The 18,726-nt window shown below is 41.0% G+C and overlaps 1 protein-coding gene across 2 annotated transcripts in view; it reads left to right on the top strand.

Annotated features, from left to right (window-relative positions):
- The window catches only part of aatkb (apoptosis-associated tyrosine kinase b), a 74,260-nt gene that overhangs the window by 34,831 nt on the left and 20,703 nt on the right, over positions 1–18,726 (top strand). Inside the window, exons 1-2 of one of the 2 annotated variants that reach the window (XM_072666601.1) lie at positions 2,316–2,594; positions 9,143–9,284. In XM_072666601.1, the coding sequence (XP_072522702.1) occupies positions 9,182–9,284 (103 nt within the window). In that variant the 5' untranslated portion in view covers positions 2,316–2,594; positions 9,143–9,181. Of the gene's footprint in view, positions 1–2,315; positions 2,595–9,142; positions 9,285–18,726 lie in introns of those variants that run through there. The other variant, XM_072666600.1, reaches the window with a different exon arrangement.

The raw sequence follows: 18,726 nt of genomic DNA, 5'->3' as shown, positions 1-18,726 counted from the left end.
ACAGACAGACAGGCAGTTAGACAGACAAGCAGACAGGCGGACTGACAGATAGAAGGTAGGGCTCTTTCCTCGATCTCAGACTTCACCCTTTAGTAAACTCTCAGCGTGTCTCTCAGTGGAGCTGCAGCTCAGAGCTCAAACATCCGCAGCTGAAAAACAGCAGATTCCTCCCTGTCTCACTGCAGTCATTGTGTCTACACCTAATATCCAGTATCAGGTCATTACAGCCATTCAGCTCAGTAATGCAGAGAGCTGCTACCATGTCCTCGTGCAGCTTTTCAATGTTTTTGTAAATACTGAGTCACATTAAGAGTTCTGAATCATTTCAGCGAGTCGGGAGCCACTTACTGGAGCAACTGTGTGAATGAACAGCTAATTATTTTTGGGAGCTGTGATTGCGCTGACAGAGATTAGCCTTTTTGTTTTCTTCCTCTTGGGTTTTTCAGCAGGTCTGAGATAGACCGACTAATCCTCTCCATCCTGGTTAACCCCTTAAAATGCCCATATGTGGGTCCACCTTACACCTCACTTACGAGCTACTTTCACAATATTTACTGAGGAAAGCATTTTGTACACTTGCACAAAAGAGCCCCATTGTCTATTGTGTTCTTGGAGTGCTCTGAACAGCATGCCCACTCCTAAGACATGGTCTTCCATTGGTAGACTTTTGGAGTCTTTAGCAGTTATTAAGCAATGCTTTTGTAGCCTTTTCCAGCTTCACACATCTCTACAACACATCTTCTGAGGTCTTCTGAAAGTTGTTTACATCGAACCATGGTTCCCACTAACCAGCCTTTCATGAAAGAACCGATTTGTCAGTAAACAGGCCTTGTGTGCCCTTATTTAATGGGCAAAGCACCCATGGAGCCCACACTTCCCATCTCACCTTCTTAATTGAAATGTCTTTGCCCAGGGAAGTCTTTCACACAGAGGGTCACTTACTTTTTCTAGCCTGCACTGTGGATGTTTACTCAGTGGATGTTTACATTGGAAATTTATCGTTAAAGGAAGTCACACACACACACACACACACACACACACACACACAAACACACAGTGGACTGCATACACACAAATTCACATATGGGCACACAGGAAGATGTACAGACTCACACATGGTTTCACTCAAAGAAGTTCACTAATGTCCAAGGTCAGACACACATGCACGTACACACTCTCTCTCACACACATACACACACACATCCGCACACATGCATATGCACTTTTGGTAGTATGTGGTTCAAAGGAGAGCCTTAGCTTCAATTCCCCCCTCTCTCTCTCTCTCTCTCTCTCTCTCTCTCTCTCTCTCTCTCTCTCTCCCTCTCTCTGTTATGTAGTTTGATGTAGGGTTAGGTATTTTCACTTGGAAATATTAATTATAGATTCACCCACCATCTAATACAGTAGCTCCATTATTGCCATTTTCACATTTAGACATAATGTGGATCAGGCAGCTGTTGTTTTTTTATTGTGTCAAATGTTTATGTTGAATGGACCAATAAAAATGCTCCAAAATAACCTGTAATAGAGTCTTTTATATTGACTCCCAGGTTTTTTCCCTTCTCCTGAGAAGCTGCTATTTTGAGGATTTTGGAGAAAAAGAGAAGGTTTTTGCTACAGGAAGTGGTGGTGGTCCCCCATCACTGTGTTTATTAGAACACCGTGTTTATTAGAACATAGCGGCTGGTTAGTGGGAACCATGGTTCGATGTAAACAACTTTCAGAAGACCTCAGAAGATGTGTTATAGAGATGTGTGAAGCTGGAAAAGGCTACAAAAGCATTGCTTAAGACCTGCTAAAGACTCCAAAAGTCTACCAATATATATAAAATACATGTGCATGTGCATCAACAATGGGTGCATTTTAAAGTAGCTGGGTGCATTCATTAGAAAGGGTGTCCACAAACATTTGGACATATAGTGTATAAAAAAAAACATGAATGTGTGTGTGAATGTGTGTGTGTGTGTTGGGGAGATCTGCTGTGCACATGTGAGGGGAAAAAAGTGAGAGTGAGAAAGGAAGAGAACGAGAGTGATGTCATGAGCACAGAATGTGAAAGCCCCCCCCCCACCCCCCCTCCTTCTTTCAGTCTTACATTTTTGTGGGATGGGGGTTGTAGGGGGCTTTCTGGTGTTCTCAGCTGCTGCTGTCTCTTTTCTCTCTCTCTCTGGACTGACACAGGAAACTGCCCCTCCCTTCACCCATCCATCCATGCACCCATCCATCTATCTCTTAGTCAGTCAGTCATTCTGACTGTCCCTCTCTCTCTCTCTTTCTCTTTTCCCGCCCTTATTCCCCCTTCACCCTTCCCTCTGCTTCCTCCATTGCCTATAAGTCAGTGGGGCGACTCTGTTCTCTCCGTGCTGTCTGCAGTATGCATGTCTCTGCAGTGTGTGATCTGACCTGTACCTTATGCTGGCTCTATGCATGTGCATGTACCAGTCAGGCTTATGGGAAGGGGGGTGGGCAGAGGGTGCTGGCTTTAATGGCCAGGACGCTACACAGGTACCCTCAGAGGTACCAGCATCTAGTGTTGTGGCCATGCCACTCACCCACCGAGAGCAGCGCAGGTCAATTAGCCTCAGCAGCAGAAGGTAAGATCTACACTGAGCACCGGTCATTTGCTATTCCGATGCCAGTGCATCACGCTAACTATGTTATTGTACCGCATCACATTTAAATTCTATTAATATTTGATTATTTTACCGTAATTGAAATGTGATACAGTTGAATGATCACGTTTAGGGCTTTGTGATGCACTGGAACATTTCTACAGCCCAAGATTAACAGCTAGGCTGCCTTTCAGATGTACATCTATTAAAAGATTCTTAATGGTTCTCAAGTTAAGGCAATGCTTATACAAGAGTCTCTATGCCTAGATAACTAGTTCTTCATGAACAAGAAAGACCTCTTGTATGTTGTCATTATCATAAAAACCTTGTATCTTCAAAAAAACACAACTTTACAGGAGAAGGAAATTACCTTCTTAACTTTTAATAGGGGTCATTGTAAAAAGATTCTATGTGGGGTCATTTTGGAGCATTTCTGTTGATGCATTCATTATAAAATTCCGACACAATGTGATTTACATGATATGAAATAGTGAAAAAGTCAAAAATGGAGATACAAGGTTGTAGATATAATTCTTTAAATAACCTTTGTGACAAATGATGGACCCTGTTGTGTAGAAAACTATGTTAACTATGTAAAAGAGATGTGCAAGTCTAAAAAAAACTTCTCTTGATGTAAAGGATGTTTACTTATTTTAAGGTACTATTAATTTTTTTTCACTTTTGAAATTTGAAATTTAAATTTTATTTCAATATATTTATATTTATATTAATTTAATAAATAAAGCACAAATGAATGCTTTGTTCCAACAGCAATAAAAACATTAATATATGCATATATATATATATACATGTAGTACAGTATGAATGGAATGAATGCTCATCATGAAACCATATGCTATATGGACAAAAGTATTGGGACACCTGCTTATTTATTGTTACTTCTGAAATCAAAGGTATTCAAAATTAATTTATCCTGCTTTTGTTGGAGTAACTGTCTCTACTGTCCAAAGAAGATGCTGTATGCTTGTTAATTAATGAATAAAATTTTATAATTTCAAAAATAATTAATAAAATATTCAATCAGTAAATAAATAAATAATATCTAACAACAAATAGTTAATTAATAAGAATTTAATTAAGTAGTAAACAAATAGTTCTGAATTTGATCGGAATAATGACATTTTCTCAAGCGAGGTTATCCTGCTGATTCATCCTGAGATTTGCACTACTGGTTCACTCTGTATCGATCACCATGATTCAGAGCAGTTATTTTATTAAACGCTCCAGAATGCAGTGAGCAGCAGTTTGAGCAATGCTAGATTTAATACATGTGTGGACAAAGACGTGGACAACCAAGCTAAAGATCTTTCAGCAGAGCATAGGTTGAAATGTATCTTTCTGTCTGTGCACCATATGTCTTTCCATTCTCCATTCCTGTGAAAATATGCACACACATTGAACGCATTGCCCACAAGAGTCCTGCGTAGCTCCCTGATGCTCCCTACAGGGGTGAATGCCATTTCATACCTGAGAGCATGAAGAAATTCTGGGTCTCTTATTATTGAGCTAGTACACTTTAGCCACCTAAAGAAAACCAGAGATGGATACACACTATCTGGTAAAACTCAATGTCGAGCAATGTTAGTATTAGGGCTTGGATGCCTTGCTTAAGGGTTGTGAAGGTTTACGCCCTCCAACCCCACTTCCTGCCGCTCCAGGGGCTCCAACCAGTGACCTGAGGCCTGCTTTTATGGCTTTTAGACCAAACTAAAATTGGTAACTACCAGATGGTTTATCCTATGGTAGTATCGCAGCAATGCCCCGTCCACAGTGCCTCTGTAGTGCTGTGTTTACAGTAGCTGGTGGGCAACACGTTGTAATCTCTCTACTGTGTGTAATCTCCGATATCTCTAGAGTAGCACTTTCTCCCTGCTGGGGAGAGAAAGAGGATGAGCCGGGATTATGGGAAACAGCATGGGGGCGTGTGAAGACGAGGACCGCTTTGTCCCAGAGGGGGCCGTGTATATGTGTGTGTGTGTGTGTGTTAAAAAGTATAAGCTTCTCTGGGTCACTGTTTTCCGTCTCTTCGACCACATATCCCTGCTGTCCTGTGAACAGTGGACAGCTCTTTAAAAGCATCTGGAGAAGCATTTCCGATTCACAAACCCTGCCAAGTTTTTTTTTTTTCTCCCCTGCCCTTCCACTGTCCCCAGTGCACTGAAAAATCACTGAATAGGAAGTGAACAGAGCAATATCCTACGTATACTTTTGAAGGCAGCTAGGTTACAGTTTAGTTTACAGCATATATATATATATATATATATATATATATATATATATAATTTTTTACACTGCTCACTGTAATATCACTGCCTTCCATGTCTCTGTGAAGGATGGGAAGCATTTGGGGACTTTTTGAGAGAGGGCCGTGGGTCATTTTTTGGTCAGTTGAATGTGTCTTGCTCTTTCATGGGGTTTGAAGGGATGTTTATTTGGTCAAAAGCTGGACTCTGGGTTCACTCCGGTCAAAGAATTCACAAACAGTAATTTTTAAAATGTACTATTTATATAGTATTATATTATATTTATATTTCAAGAATTAATTTCTGGTCTTTTAATCATAGTTTTGCTCCAGCAAACCAGCACCAGCACCGAGGTTAAAATGCTGAGTGTCAGACTTCATTTATACAGAAATACAGGCTTTTATACATAGTCCCCATTAGCTTCTAATTACTGAAGGTAATTAGACCACTGCCTGCTTGGCACTGGATTTAAGGCACAGCAGGTGAATTTCATGCACAAGAGAGCCAACGAAATGTCTAGAGAATATTCCAGGATGGGGCAATTGTGGCTTTAACATTAAAAAGTGGGCTTAAAACCAGAAGGTGGTCAGTTCTATCCCCCGGACTAGCAGGAAGTGGAAGTGCTTTCTCCTCCCTCAATGTTCACTGCTGAGGTTCCCTTCAGCAAAGCCCCTAACCCACAATTTCTCCCTGAGCTCTGAGGTGGTTGTCACTACCATGGATTGGTCCAATGACTAAAAAGGGCAATCTTAATATTTTTAGATGTAGTTGCTGATCTAATGTTTTAAGACTTATGAAATAACGCTAAACATGAAATTATAAAACAAATACATGATTTTATACACAAAAATACATCATATACCACCTCATGACATCTGAATTTCATAATATTAGTGGCAGCATATTACAAATGGAAACGTTTGTAAGGTAAATAGTGTCTAGCTTGCGTAGATAGCAGAATTTGCACTGACTCATGGAGGAATGGCTATTGTGAACATTATTTACGTCATTTATTAGTTAAAAACTGAAGTGTCACTTTTTGCCACCATTTAATTCAGTTTTCCCGAACAGTGTGATATCAGGAGAGAAATATGGTGCTATAGAATGCGTGGTTGGGCTAATGCTACTCAGTCAGCTTCTTGACTTAGCTAAAGGCTTAAAACCACAGCCCTGGGCTAGCCCTAGTCTTCTTTCGACTTCCCCTTCAGAGTAGGAGTCTTTGCAAAAGGGGATGAAAAGAGGGAAAATTGATGCATGTCTACTCAAATATAATAACTTGAATACACAGGGCCGGCCCAAGCCTTTATGGGGGCCCTAAGCAGATTTTCATGTAGGCTGCACTGTGTGTATAAGGTCATTAGCATTATTTGTAATTAGCTTACATCATACAGGTATCATTCTAGCTGTGGTTTTAACCCTACAGGGGGAGCAAACGCACAAAAATGTTTTAATTAATTTTCACTTTTAGATACAGAGTGGTGTATAAGTGTGGCATCTTAATTTTACTATTTGAAAGTAACATCAGAAGGAAAGCCACTGCATTTACAGTAAACGAGTTAACCAGTTTGATTTCTGATGTTTTTGTACAAAGTTTTGAACAGATGTGCAAACGGGAACGGGAGCTGACTTTTGTTTTCTTAGAGCAATTTGTTGAGAGAGAGAGATATTGTGCAATACGTTGAAGCACCCAGGCTTTTACCGACCACCCAAGCGGTGCGTATCTGCATTTGCCAACAGCAGGAATTGATTAACCCAGTATTGGTGTGCCAACTATGACAATAAATATAAATATATAAATATAAAATACCATTTATTTGTATTATTTAATGTTATTTTCTAAATATATATATTTTTAGCATGACATGATCTTGGTGCTCTTGGGGGCTCCTTTTTGATGTTGGGGCCCTAAGCAGTGAGGTAATTCGAGCCGGCTCTGTGAATACCAGTGAACATGTTTTGTATCATGGAGAGGCTACAGCTCACTGGTAACTGGCTGACATTGTGTGGCACAAGAATAGTTCACTGGAAATGTTTTTTTGTTTTTTTTTTACATAAATATGTTTAATAATTGAACATTGGCTCAATTTTATCATATTGTATGTTGGCCGGTGTTTATAAAAAATAAATAAGCTACTGGAAACCATGGAAGGATGTTTTATGCACACCACTTTGCATTGTACCAAGAACACCCTTCCCATTGATCAAAGTGCCGTAATGCACGGCCTCCTGTGGCTTATTGCTTTAATCGCACTTGTATTGTGTTGCACTTGTGTTTAGTAAGCACTGTCTATGTTGCACCATGGTCCTGGAGGAACGTTGTTTCGTTTCACTGTGTACTCTGTATGTAGTTGAAATGACAATAAACCCACTTGACTTGAAATAAATCTTTGAAAAAGCCAACACTAGTGGCAAAGTCAGCTGTTTGGTATATTACAAATATGCACAGAAGTGCTTAGCTTACTAACAAACAACCTGAGAAACTTCTGTAATCTGTCTAGTGACCAGAGTAAGACTTGTAGCTGTAGCTGTGTCAAGTCCTACTGTAAAAAGAAGAGTACACCAGCACCATTCAGACAGAATAGAGGATCAGAGATCTGCTAGATTGACATAGACAACTCTCTCTCATGCTTGATGCTTGTTTAGTTCCTTGCCATCTCCATCTCAAGAACTGACTAAAACTCTCCTCCTGCTGGTCTTACAGTCTTCTAATGGGCCATCGAGCCCTTGCCACTGATCCAGCATGTAGCACCACAGCTTTTCTTCAAGTTAACTCATCTAATGTTCCTGCTAGGTACCCTTTAGTGGGTCCTGTAGTTGCTCACACCTTCAACCAGCTCCTCTTTTCCTGATGGTAATCATCAAAACACCATCTGTATCCAAACTTTATTAGTGTTTAATATTAATACGGCTTAGATTGACAAGACATACTTCAAGACGCATGGAGGACAAGCTTCAAGACTCTTCTCTGTTCTGGCAAACAGGTGGTGGAATAAACCTCCACAGTCCCTCACAGTTTTTACCTGCAGTCTGAAATCCCATGGTTTGAAGACACAAAACTACCCTTATTCTTGTTCTTTCGATAATGTATATTAGCTCTGACTCATATCTTAGCTGGCAGGATCTTCTCTCAAGTGTATTTTTAGACTCCTAACCAATTGTGTGTACTAGTGGTCTGCTAAATGACATAAATGTGCTGTAAAGTCATGAGACAGTCTTATAAGCCGAGGAGCTGCAGGACAACAGAGTGATGGACCAATGAAAAAGTGTAGAATTTCTTCTTTAAAACATGGTGAGACTGGCTGCCAGTAAACTGACTTGGTTGTTCAAGCTTCTCGAGTGCTCAGCAAATGCCTAAACCAGGGGTGTGGGCCTCCTGACCTGGAGGCCAGATTCTTCCACAGTTTTCTGATTTCCCTGCTCAGACACACTTGACTCATCTCAGCAGTTCGTTACCAGGTCTAGTCGCTGTGTCAGAGTGGAGAGTTCAGCCGACTGTGCTCATCTCAGCCCTCAGTTCCCAACTCCAGGACTAAACTCGCAGAAGATTGTGCTTGCAGCAGGACCATGGCCTGAACATATTGCTAAAGTAGCTGTAAAGTTTTTTTTTTTCTGTTTCTGCATGCATCGGAGAGAGCAGAATTGGCCGTGCTCTTTCTGGGATGGGTTGATGGTGCTCTCTCGCCTCAACATCTTTAAGCGATGTTGACTGGCACAGAGGTCTGTTAGCACTTTCTGCCGATTGTGTCAAAAAGAAGCAGTGGCTGGCTTTGCATGTTTCGGAGGAGGCATATCCTCATCCTTGTAGTGTCGGGAGCATTGCTAGTGCTAGGGGGAGCTATGAACAGGTGGGTTAATCGGCAGTATTAAATTGAGAAAAAATCAAATTTTCCCTTTTATCAAATGTATTTGATAAAGTAAAAAAAAAACTGAAGGCTAAAAGGCCATAAAACAAGTGGGAACTGGAAATGTCCGCAGACTTCTGGCCATTATCAACAGCAACCAAGATCTAACAAGACAAAATACTGATCATTATGCCTCCATGCCATATGAACTATATTGTTACTGTCATACAAAAATCTTGTATCTCCAAAATGGCAATTTTAAGGATGACCCATTTAAAAAAAATGACCATATTTAGGGCAAATTACTTCAGAAGCTGCGATGAACACTTAAAAATTCAAATGTGATCCTGCCTTTTAATAGACACTCTTTTTAACAGCTCTTGGTTGTAACCTTTCCCGTTTCTCTCCCTTTGCTGTGTTCTAGGAGTTTGAGAATGCGGAGGGTGACGAATATCAGGCAGATATGTCCACTCTGGCCTCCCCGGCCTCCGCTAATGGCCCTGACGTCTACGTCCTTCCTCTTAGCGAAGTCTCGCTGCCTGTTGCCAAGCAACCCGGCCGCTCAGGTGAGTCACCTGCACACCTGCTGCTCCTAATGCCACACTCTTCATTTGTGCTAGAGGAGAATAGGAAGTGAGGGGTTGGCTTGAGTTCAAACACACTGTCTGGCCAAATGAAGGGATCATCTTTAAAAAGTTTCAGTCCAACAGAAAAACAAATAACAGTATGACTCACTGGTTTAACATTGGCTAAGAATAAGTATCCACAGCTGTATTCAACGAGAATATGATAAAAGGCTAAGGCAGATTGTCTGAAACACACTGTAAAAGCCATTTTATTCATCCATTATGTCAATCAATTTAATATTGATAGGTGGGGGAAAAGCACTGTAGTACTGTTGGGGGAATAAACTCTGTACCTTCTGTACAGTCTACAAGATCTACTTGCTGTACAGTTTTATTAGTTATAGGTCCTTTTTGAAGGTGTTATTTTAAGGTAAAAATGTTACAGACTGCTGCCTTAAAGATATTTTTGCCAAATTTACATTGTCCTCATTTGTCTGAGACTCTTATCCAATCATGTTATACAGGTAAAAAGGTTACACGTCTTGCCCAAGGACTCTACACTCATTGATTTAGTGTGGTAGGCTTGTCCAGCCGAGGAATCTAACCCTAGTCTGCCACAGGGAAAGCATTATTGTTACCCATTAGGCTACACCAGAAGCCACAGTTGTGTTAATTATGCTAATTACGTTCAGTCACTTACAGAATAACCCACGACAAAATACATAACAAATTAGCATCTTACTAACATGGCATTGGGCCTTAGGGCCATAAAGATGGGAGGCAGCATGTTGAGTTCTCTTTCCTCATGACCATATGCAGTGTTTCTTGCTCTGTTAGTGGTATGTCTTCGACTGTATCCTCTCTAAATGAGAATCCCATACTCAGCACTGATTTCTCCAGAGCATGAGGTCATTGTCCCCTATGCAGCCCTTATCCCACAAAGTTTTCATTAGGAGACCCAGCCTTGAGTCCCTACAGCCCTATAGCCTGCTTCAGGCCTCTATATAACTCATTATAGCAGCGGAAAAAAGAGAGAGAGTAGGAGTGCTGCCATTGGAATGAGGTTTCAGTTTATGCCTCCACCTCTCCAGTGCTCATTTTCTGCACTCACTCGCAATCCACTCCACTCACAATACTGCTCTCTCTCTCTCTTTCTCTCTCGCTCTCTCTCTATCTCTCTCACTCGCTCTCACTCATATTCTTTCCAATAAAACATCTGCCTGTTGCGTAATGACGCCTCTGCCGGCCTACATAAATACTCTTCGGAATGTGTGGCACGTAAAAGAGCATTTGTGGAATCAATTCCATAGAAAAAGTCCATCTCTCTCTCCGTCTCTCTGAACAATAGTGCTCTCTGTTTTAGAGATACAGCCTGATGATGTATGACATCATGGTAAGGTCAGAGGTCTAGTTGTGGGCAAGTACAGAAGTTTTTTTTTTTACTTGGCAGATTTAATGATTTACTGTATTATGTATATAGTGTGATGTAAATCGATATCAATTGTCAATGTGTGACATATTTTGAGGTTTTTATTTTATATTGTGTCAAGATATCCAGATGAATGGACCAATAGAAATGTTCCAAAATTACTTGGAATACAATCTTTTTCCATTGACTCCCATATATATATATATATATATATATATATATATATGTATGTAGCTGCTTCCCGCATCAGATTCAAAACCCTACAAAGCCAAGAACGGACCAGCCCCTCCTTACCTGATGGCAATGGTCAAAAGCCGATCCACACCTAGAGCCCTTCGAGCTTCAAGTACGGCTCGGCTCGACCTGCCATCCCTCAAAATCCACGGAAGACAAGCGTCCAGGCTTTTTTCTGTCCTGGACCAAAGTGGTGGAACGAGCTTCCCCTGGGTGTCCGAACGGCAGAGTCGCTCGCTGTCTTCAAACGCAGACTGAAGACCCACCTCTTCTGAGAATACTTGGACGAATAGCAGAGTACTATGGTCACCTTATTGTCTTGTGCTTAGTAATGTCTAAAGCTTAGAGGTATCTTTGAACTATTGGTCTATTCTAACTAGCTGAGGTTTTTCTTGGGTAAATAGCAAAGCACTTTGTAAGTCGCTCTGGAGAAGAGCGTCTGCTAAATGCCTTAAATGTAAATGTAAATATATATATATAAATACCCTGATGTGTAGAAAATAGGTGGCAAGCAGATGATTGGCGAGGAGTCATTGCATTTGGGCGTGCCAAAGACCCTAGTGTGAAGAAACATTCAGGAGCACTCCCACATCTGCACTGGCTCCCAGATTTCAATCCTCTTGAAAATCTGTGGGACTACCTGGAACAGTGAGTTAAACGCCAGGGAAGAAATCCATAAAATTTGGCCAAACTGCGCAATTCTTTGATGCAAGAGACTGACCATTGATGTCACCTACATCCAGAAGCTTGTCCAGTCCATGCCAAATGGAATCACAGCTGGTGTTTGTGCTTGTGGAGGTATTACACCCAATTAGCTATCCAGAATGTACCAGTGGTAAAACAGTATGGTAAAAAGGTGTGTATTATGATTAGTAAACCATCATAATAGGTCACATAATAGAATATTGTACTCTTCTGGTGCTCTATCCCCTACACTCATAAATGGATATTTGCAGTTTGTAGCTTTCGCAGTATTGATAGTTATCAAAAACACGCCTCAAAGCTAAGGATGCAGCCGAGGAAGGCTGCATTTCTCAGTCGTTGCATCACTGAAAGCTGTGCTGTTCTGTAAGACCCTTTGAATGTGGCTGAGAAATGCTCCCTTTGTTATTGAGACTCAACTGATGTATCTTTCCAGAGCTTCAATTACCCACAGTCCTTCACATGCAGCACAGAACCACTTAAAAACAGTAAAGGGACAGATTCTATTATTCTTTTCCCCCCCCAATTATTGAACATTAAATTTAAACATATCCCGTTACTTCTGACAGTTAACTTTGAAGATCCTGCTCAGGCCCTCCCGAATGTGTTGGACCGAACACCAACTTAAGGCACATTACTTGAAGCCATTTCTCTCAGCAATAAGAGAGTTTTACTGTAGAAGCTCCAGATCTCATCAGAACAGATAAAGCAGGTGAACATAAATCCAGTAAAAAGGAGAAACAAGAGCTTCTCATTCTGAAGAAAGAAAGTAGTGAGATCTTGTCGGTGAGCTAGTCTGAAGAACAGAGCTCGGTTCCTCCAGGTTTCTCCTGGACGCCCCCAGTCCAGCCAGCACAGCGTGGAGGATGTGTTCAACTCCATCAGCAGCAGCAGCAGCAGCAGCAGCTCACCTGATTTACCATCATTAAGCCTTGATTTACCACCAAACCAGGTGTTGATCTGAGGAGAACTCTAAATAATACTAGACTCCATGAGAGAGGAGAACTTTGGAGATGTTCTAATGATGAACACAGTGATGGAGGGAGAACCACCACCACTTTCTGTAGGAGTGTTATTATTAGTGTTTATTCTAATATCAGTGTTTTACTGAGCAAAAAAACACTTACTGCTCAGATAAGGAACTTTTTAATACATTCTTCAGGGGTGTGTAACACATTTGCACAGCACTGTACATTTTTATAAGAAGCAGTACAGAACAGAAGAATTTGATCAAACCAGGCTAGATCCTTCATCGTATTTCATTCCTTTAGTGTAGTGTAGCAGCAATGCATCGTGCCGTTGCCACCATGCATAAACCTTGTATCTATTCAATTCATTGAATCTGGCACTTGTTCTTTACATTATATCAACATTTCATAGTAAACGGACCAGTAGAAATGCTCCAAAAGGACCTAAAATAAAATCTTTCTAGTTGTCATTTTGGAGATACACAGCTTTTGTCTGGCAGCTAAAACATCTTTATAAATGCACATTGAAATATTAACAGATGCCATAATACCGTGATATACTGCACTACTGAATGTTATCAGTTCCACCCAGCATGTGCACTGCCCCAGCCTCTAGAACATACTAAGTAATCTGAGCACATAGCAATGCAATTATGAGCGCATGAAGGCAGGAAGACTGCAGCTATTTGAGGAGTGGCCCTGATGATTTCACCGGGGTTTAGTGTCCGGCGGGACTGGGCAGGGCTACGACACAAAATACCAAAAACACTCCCTGACTGCAGTGGATCATTTAAAGATCCGTTTCATTAACTCTGACAGAGAGCTTTCTGGCTCGGGCCTTGCTGCACACTCTGCCACTTAACGTCTTTTCCTTAAGTGTGAGGGAATTAGGAGAGAAGGATAGAGAGAGATGGATAGGGAAAGAGCAGTAAAGAGTGTGTGTGGGTGGGTGTGTGTGTTTCACACCCTGGTGTCTGAAATATTGCTCGTCAGAGTGAGTAAGCACACACCCTAACACAGCTGTGTTCTTCAGGGAACACTTCACACTATACTATACACATACACACACACACACTTTGGGTTTGTGTAAAGATGTTTACTCCTACATATAAGAACATGCCACGCACAAAACATGCTGTTTTTTATTTATTTACTCCTGAACGGAGCACTTTTGGTAATTTACTTTCACATTACATCACACTTATCTCAGTCTTAGATGCACACACGTCTAGACACCTACACCTATTTTTGGTTAAAGTTTTGAAAAAGAGTTGAGTGTGAAGAACATTTTAAAGATTTTAATTAACTTTTGATTTTAATTTACATTTAAAGGTCCTTACTGAAGTGCCAGTTCTTGCATAATGTTGCTTTAAATGTTTACTATTTCTGAGATTTCTGAGATTATTGTAGATATTATATTATTTTAAGTATTATAAAATTATTATTATTATAAGTATTATAGAAATATTATTTGAACTTGTTTTAAGCTGCTTTATCTACTAAAGTGGTCTCATTTTGTGGCACATTTTTTGCTTTTCACAAGAAATAATAGATAATTTCTTCTTTTATAAAGAAATACCATTCAAAACAAGAAAACTTATCTGCTCACAGATTAAGACACTTAAAGTAATACAATTAAAAATGACCCAAAAATGACCTAAGATATAATTCTTTGCATTGCAAACATGAAACGTGGTTCTTCTGTGGCATTACTCAAAAAATCCTTTGCAGGACCTTCATTTTTAGGAGTCATAGAGGTGTAGAGGTCTGCATGCATGGTTGTGAATTTGAGACCCACTTGCCTGCTCCAGCAGAGATGGATTATTTGGCAGACACAGTTTTGCAGTGCTTTGCTTTTAGACGAGGCTGGCATGCTCACGCAAGTGTTTTAGGGCAAATTTTACAGAAAGATTTTCTAGAAATGTAGCAAAAGACTGCTGGAGGAAAAGCTACATTTCCAAAAAGATACAGATATGTGGTCTGAGCCTAAGAGTGTTTATCAGTATTTTTTTTATAGGTTCTCCACTAGTCTTGATCACCGTGAAAGGTTGAACCCATGCTCAATGAGTTACTGAAGAGATGACCTGCCAGTCCTTAAAACACTATCGCAAGCTCAAGGCCAGGGGTTCTCAAACCTGGTCCTGATGATCTACCACTCCAAAAGTACAGAGTTCAGATCAACACACCTAGTTCTAATAAGCAGATGCCCCTGAAAGCCTTCAGGTAGCACCTTGGTTTGGTGTGGTAGTGTCTGCAGCAGGGTTGCAGAATGCAGTTATTCTTAATGAGCACACTGGCTGGCTGGATTGGCTGGACTTCCGAACACTAGTACTCGCCCTATTAGACTTGATGCCACAAAGCAAAGTGTGTGAACAGCACTTGCTTCTTATGACTCTTGTGAAGCTAGCCATTGCCATTTCAAGCTCACCATGCTTTCATGCTGTTCACACTCTCTGCTTTGTGGGATCAGGTCTAATAGGGGGAGTTCTAGTGCTCGGAAGTCCAGCCAGTCAATGTGCTCATTAAGAGTATTAACATTCTGCAACCCTGCTGCAGACACTACCACACCAAACTAGGCCACCACACCTAAGCTAGCAGGTAGAATTGGACACAACTAAATTAAAGGAAAAATCCAATAAACAAACCCAAGCCTGATCTGAGCTCAAACTTAGCCTAAACCTTGAATTGGGCCTTGGGTCTTCTACAGGGACCAGAAACACAGCACTGGCATGTGATGAAATTACACCCACACTAGCATTCCCCTAAACCCTCCATTTAAACCGAAGAGCTACGGGAAATGGGAGGGCTGTGTGCATGTGTGTGTTGGTCAGATTGGCATGATTTATCTCTGTCATTTGTCTAAAGATTCCCAGCAGCCATTTGGCTGGCTTCCCTGTTCAGCTGTGGAGTAGACGCCCTGATGGTCATCCATACACGCATGAATACACACACAGCCTCAAAGCTCACAGAGATACACACATTTTTACTCAAGCAAAAAGGCACATGTATAGGCTTTTACTCATAGGCAACACACACACACACACGCACACATACGCACAATCCCACTGCCTTGTGATGTTCTAGTTAAGGTCTAAATACAGTAAGGTCCTTCCAGCCATGCATTATTCATACTTACAGAGCAAACGCTATTATGCAATCCCTAGGAAATAGCCTGGGTGTTATTACACAACATATACATGTGTAAACACTGGCAGAACAGACTGTGTTAGTTTGTTCTCTTTGTCTTGTTCAAAGAAAAGCTGTGAAAGGCCTGATAAAATTTTTCCACTCTAATCAAAAGCAGAATTATCCTGTTTGATGGCAGCCAACACTGTACTCTGCTCCAGATATTCCCATGCAGAACTCCCAAAATAATCACGGCGCTTGCAGAAATGGTTGGTAATAAATCATGAGTTGATGTTGCAACAATTGCCTCAGCGTTTTTCTCTATTTTTCAGAAGAGCTTGGAGGCTCAAACTATTCTCACGTATGTCATTGTGTAATTTATTAAAAATAAATCTTAATTCAAATAATTAGTGGAGTAACATATCACAAAAACTCAGGAGGGAGACAAATGTCACAAATTAGGTTGATTGTATTCTGCATTAATGCTTCGTTTACTTTTATTTTGACGTAGTCTGTCTGTTTGCAGTAGTGACTTTTATTTTGACGTAGTTTGTCTGTTTGCATTAGTGACTTTTTTTTATTGCATTATTACATGGCTTGTTTGCTCATTTGTCTTAATGACTTTTACACACTATAGGGAGCACCTGAATATTTAGGACTTGAGGGCTAATATGGAGCATTTTTAATATAATCATAGTTTATAATATATATATATATATATATATATATATATATATATATATATATAATCATTTTCATAAAGAAAACACCATCATTACCTCAACACCTCACAAAGAACAGCACCAAAGTTTCAGCACCGCTCCAGTGTAAGCTCGCCAAACAGTCAGCCCTCATTAGCAATAATACTAGTTATGTTTTCTTTGTTTTTTAGTGAAATTAATAATTTTACTTCACACAATTAAAAGAAGATCCTGAACACATGGCTAGACGTTATTTTAACACTGAGGTTTTTTAGCCATTTAGCTCCACTCACCTCCATTCATTAAAGACTCGTTTGCAGGCTCCCTCTGGCAACGAGGGAAACAGGAAGTGGCCAGGCTCTCCATAGACCGGGGGGGGAAAGAGCAGTTTGGAAACACAGCCGGTCACTAGATTCTAACGTTAGTCAACTGCTGTAATGAAAGTACTGTAGTTTTCGCGCTGCTTCTAGATTGTTCATCAGTCTTCTCTGTGGCTGGTGCAGTTTACTGCTCAACAGCTCCTTGTCATTTTTGCTCTTTAGCGTGAATAGTGTTGCTTTCTGTTGCTATCTGACCCATGGTTGTGCATGCATCTGTGTGATGACGTTGCACAGAAATCCGTCTATTAATTCTCCTGTTAACACTCAGCCTGTGTTCATAGGAGATTCCCACTCCTCACACTAATACAACTCTGCTCTCTACTCACACACCAGAGGGATGCTGCTGCAGATGTGTGGCCGGGCTCGATGTGTTTTTCTATGGCTCTCGTGGCTCAGTGTTTACAGACCGTACCCGTTTTATCCACTTGCTTCATTTACGTGACGGCAGCTGCTCAGTCTGTGTGTTTTCTCTGCAGCTCCGCGTCCAGATTGAGGGAGTTTTTGACTGTAAACAGTAACAGTGGCCGGCCGGCTATAATGACTGGGTTTACTTCTTCATTACATGGGGAAAATCTGTACAAACTTTCTCACTTCACTGCCGCAGGGGTGTGTGGGTAATCTCGAGACAGCACTGTCGGTTGGTTGCTATTTATTATCTATTTATAAGCTTTTTTTCTGGTAGAATGATGTTTTGAGTTGGTGTGGGAAAGAGTTATGCAGACCTGCTGTTTGAATAACCCACAGTGAGAAATTCCTTGTTGTTGCTAGAAAATGTGCTTCAGCTTTGCGCTATATTTAGGTCTGTTTTGGCCATTACATTCACTTTAGAGGAATTTGACGCCAAACGTTGTGAGATGTTGGCACCTCCTGTTGGGCTGGCATGCTCATGTGTGTCAGCATTTTAGTGCTATTTGTGATGAACAGAAACGTTACTGAAATAGAGAGAAAAACCTATGTTTTCATAAATATATAAGTAAGTACGTGTGGACAGGGCATAAGAGAAACAGTCAGTTCTTTTGTAGGTTCTCCACTCATCCTGATGACCACACCATACCACTTTGTCACTGTAAGCCTTCAGTAGAAGTTCCACAGAACTGAGTCCACTGCTTCTGCCACTGTCTTCCCCTCAGATGGCTGGGCCTTAGCATGATGGCGAATGGCTCTGACTTTCTGGGTAGAGATAGCAGTGTGTCCTGCGAATGATCTGAAGGCTTTTTAAACTCCAGGAGTGTCACCAATTTGAAGCCATGGCACTTGATCAGGTCTGCATAGCGTTCTACACTTCTCACCTCTGCATTCGGACAAAGCTCTTGGGCTTTGCATCTTTTAAGTGAAAGCGAACTTACACGTTTTTTTGTCTTAGGAAGATTTTTGGAGGACGATGTCGATCTGAGGAACAGAGTTCTCCAAGTTTGGAACTTCTGCCTGTGAACATCTCTACAGATGGAAGCTGTGTAAAGACTTAAATTAACTGCCTCCCACACATTCTCCACTGTCCTGTCCACACACCTCCTGTAGTGGTTGGAGTTTTCTTCTCCACATATTTCCGAGCCCAATCCCACAAGTTAGTTCTCAGTGGGTTTAAATCTGGTGATTCTGTTGCCATCGCCTGAACCTCCTCACTCCTCAGCCCACTCCACTGCTTGATAAATGGTGCTGCAATTGTTTTGCTGAAACTTCACGTCATTTTTGTGGATCTCCACCATGAAAAATAAAGGACACACCTGAGCACTTCATTCAGGCTTCCAGTGAACAGCAGTTTGTAAATGGTAATGGTTCAGTCAAAGTCATTAAAGCCACTAAGCAAGTTCCTTCCTTGGCCATTTTCATCTTAATCTTCATTATCGTCATACATGCCACTCGTCTGTGCTCATAGCACCTCTTCCTGACCTCAGTCAGAGA

The sequence above is a fragment of the Salminus brasiliensis genome, chromosome 22 (genome assembly GCF_030463535.1).
Source record: "Salminus brasiliensis chromosome 22, fSalBra1.hap2, whole genome shotgun sequence".
In the NCBI taxonomy this organism is placed as follows: Eukaryota; Metazoa; Chordata; class Actinopteri; order Characiformes; family Bryconidae; genus Salminus; species Salminus brasiliensis.
The sequence above is the reverse complement of the archived record's forward strand: the minus strand, read 5'-3'. Positions and strand labels throughout refer to the sequence as shown.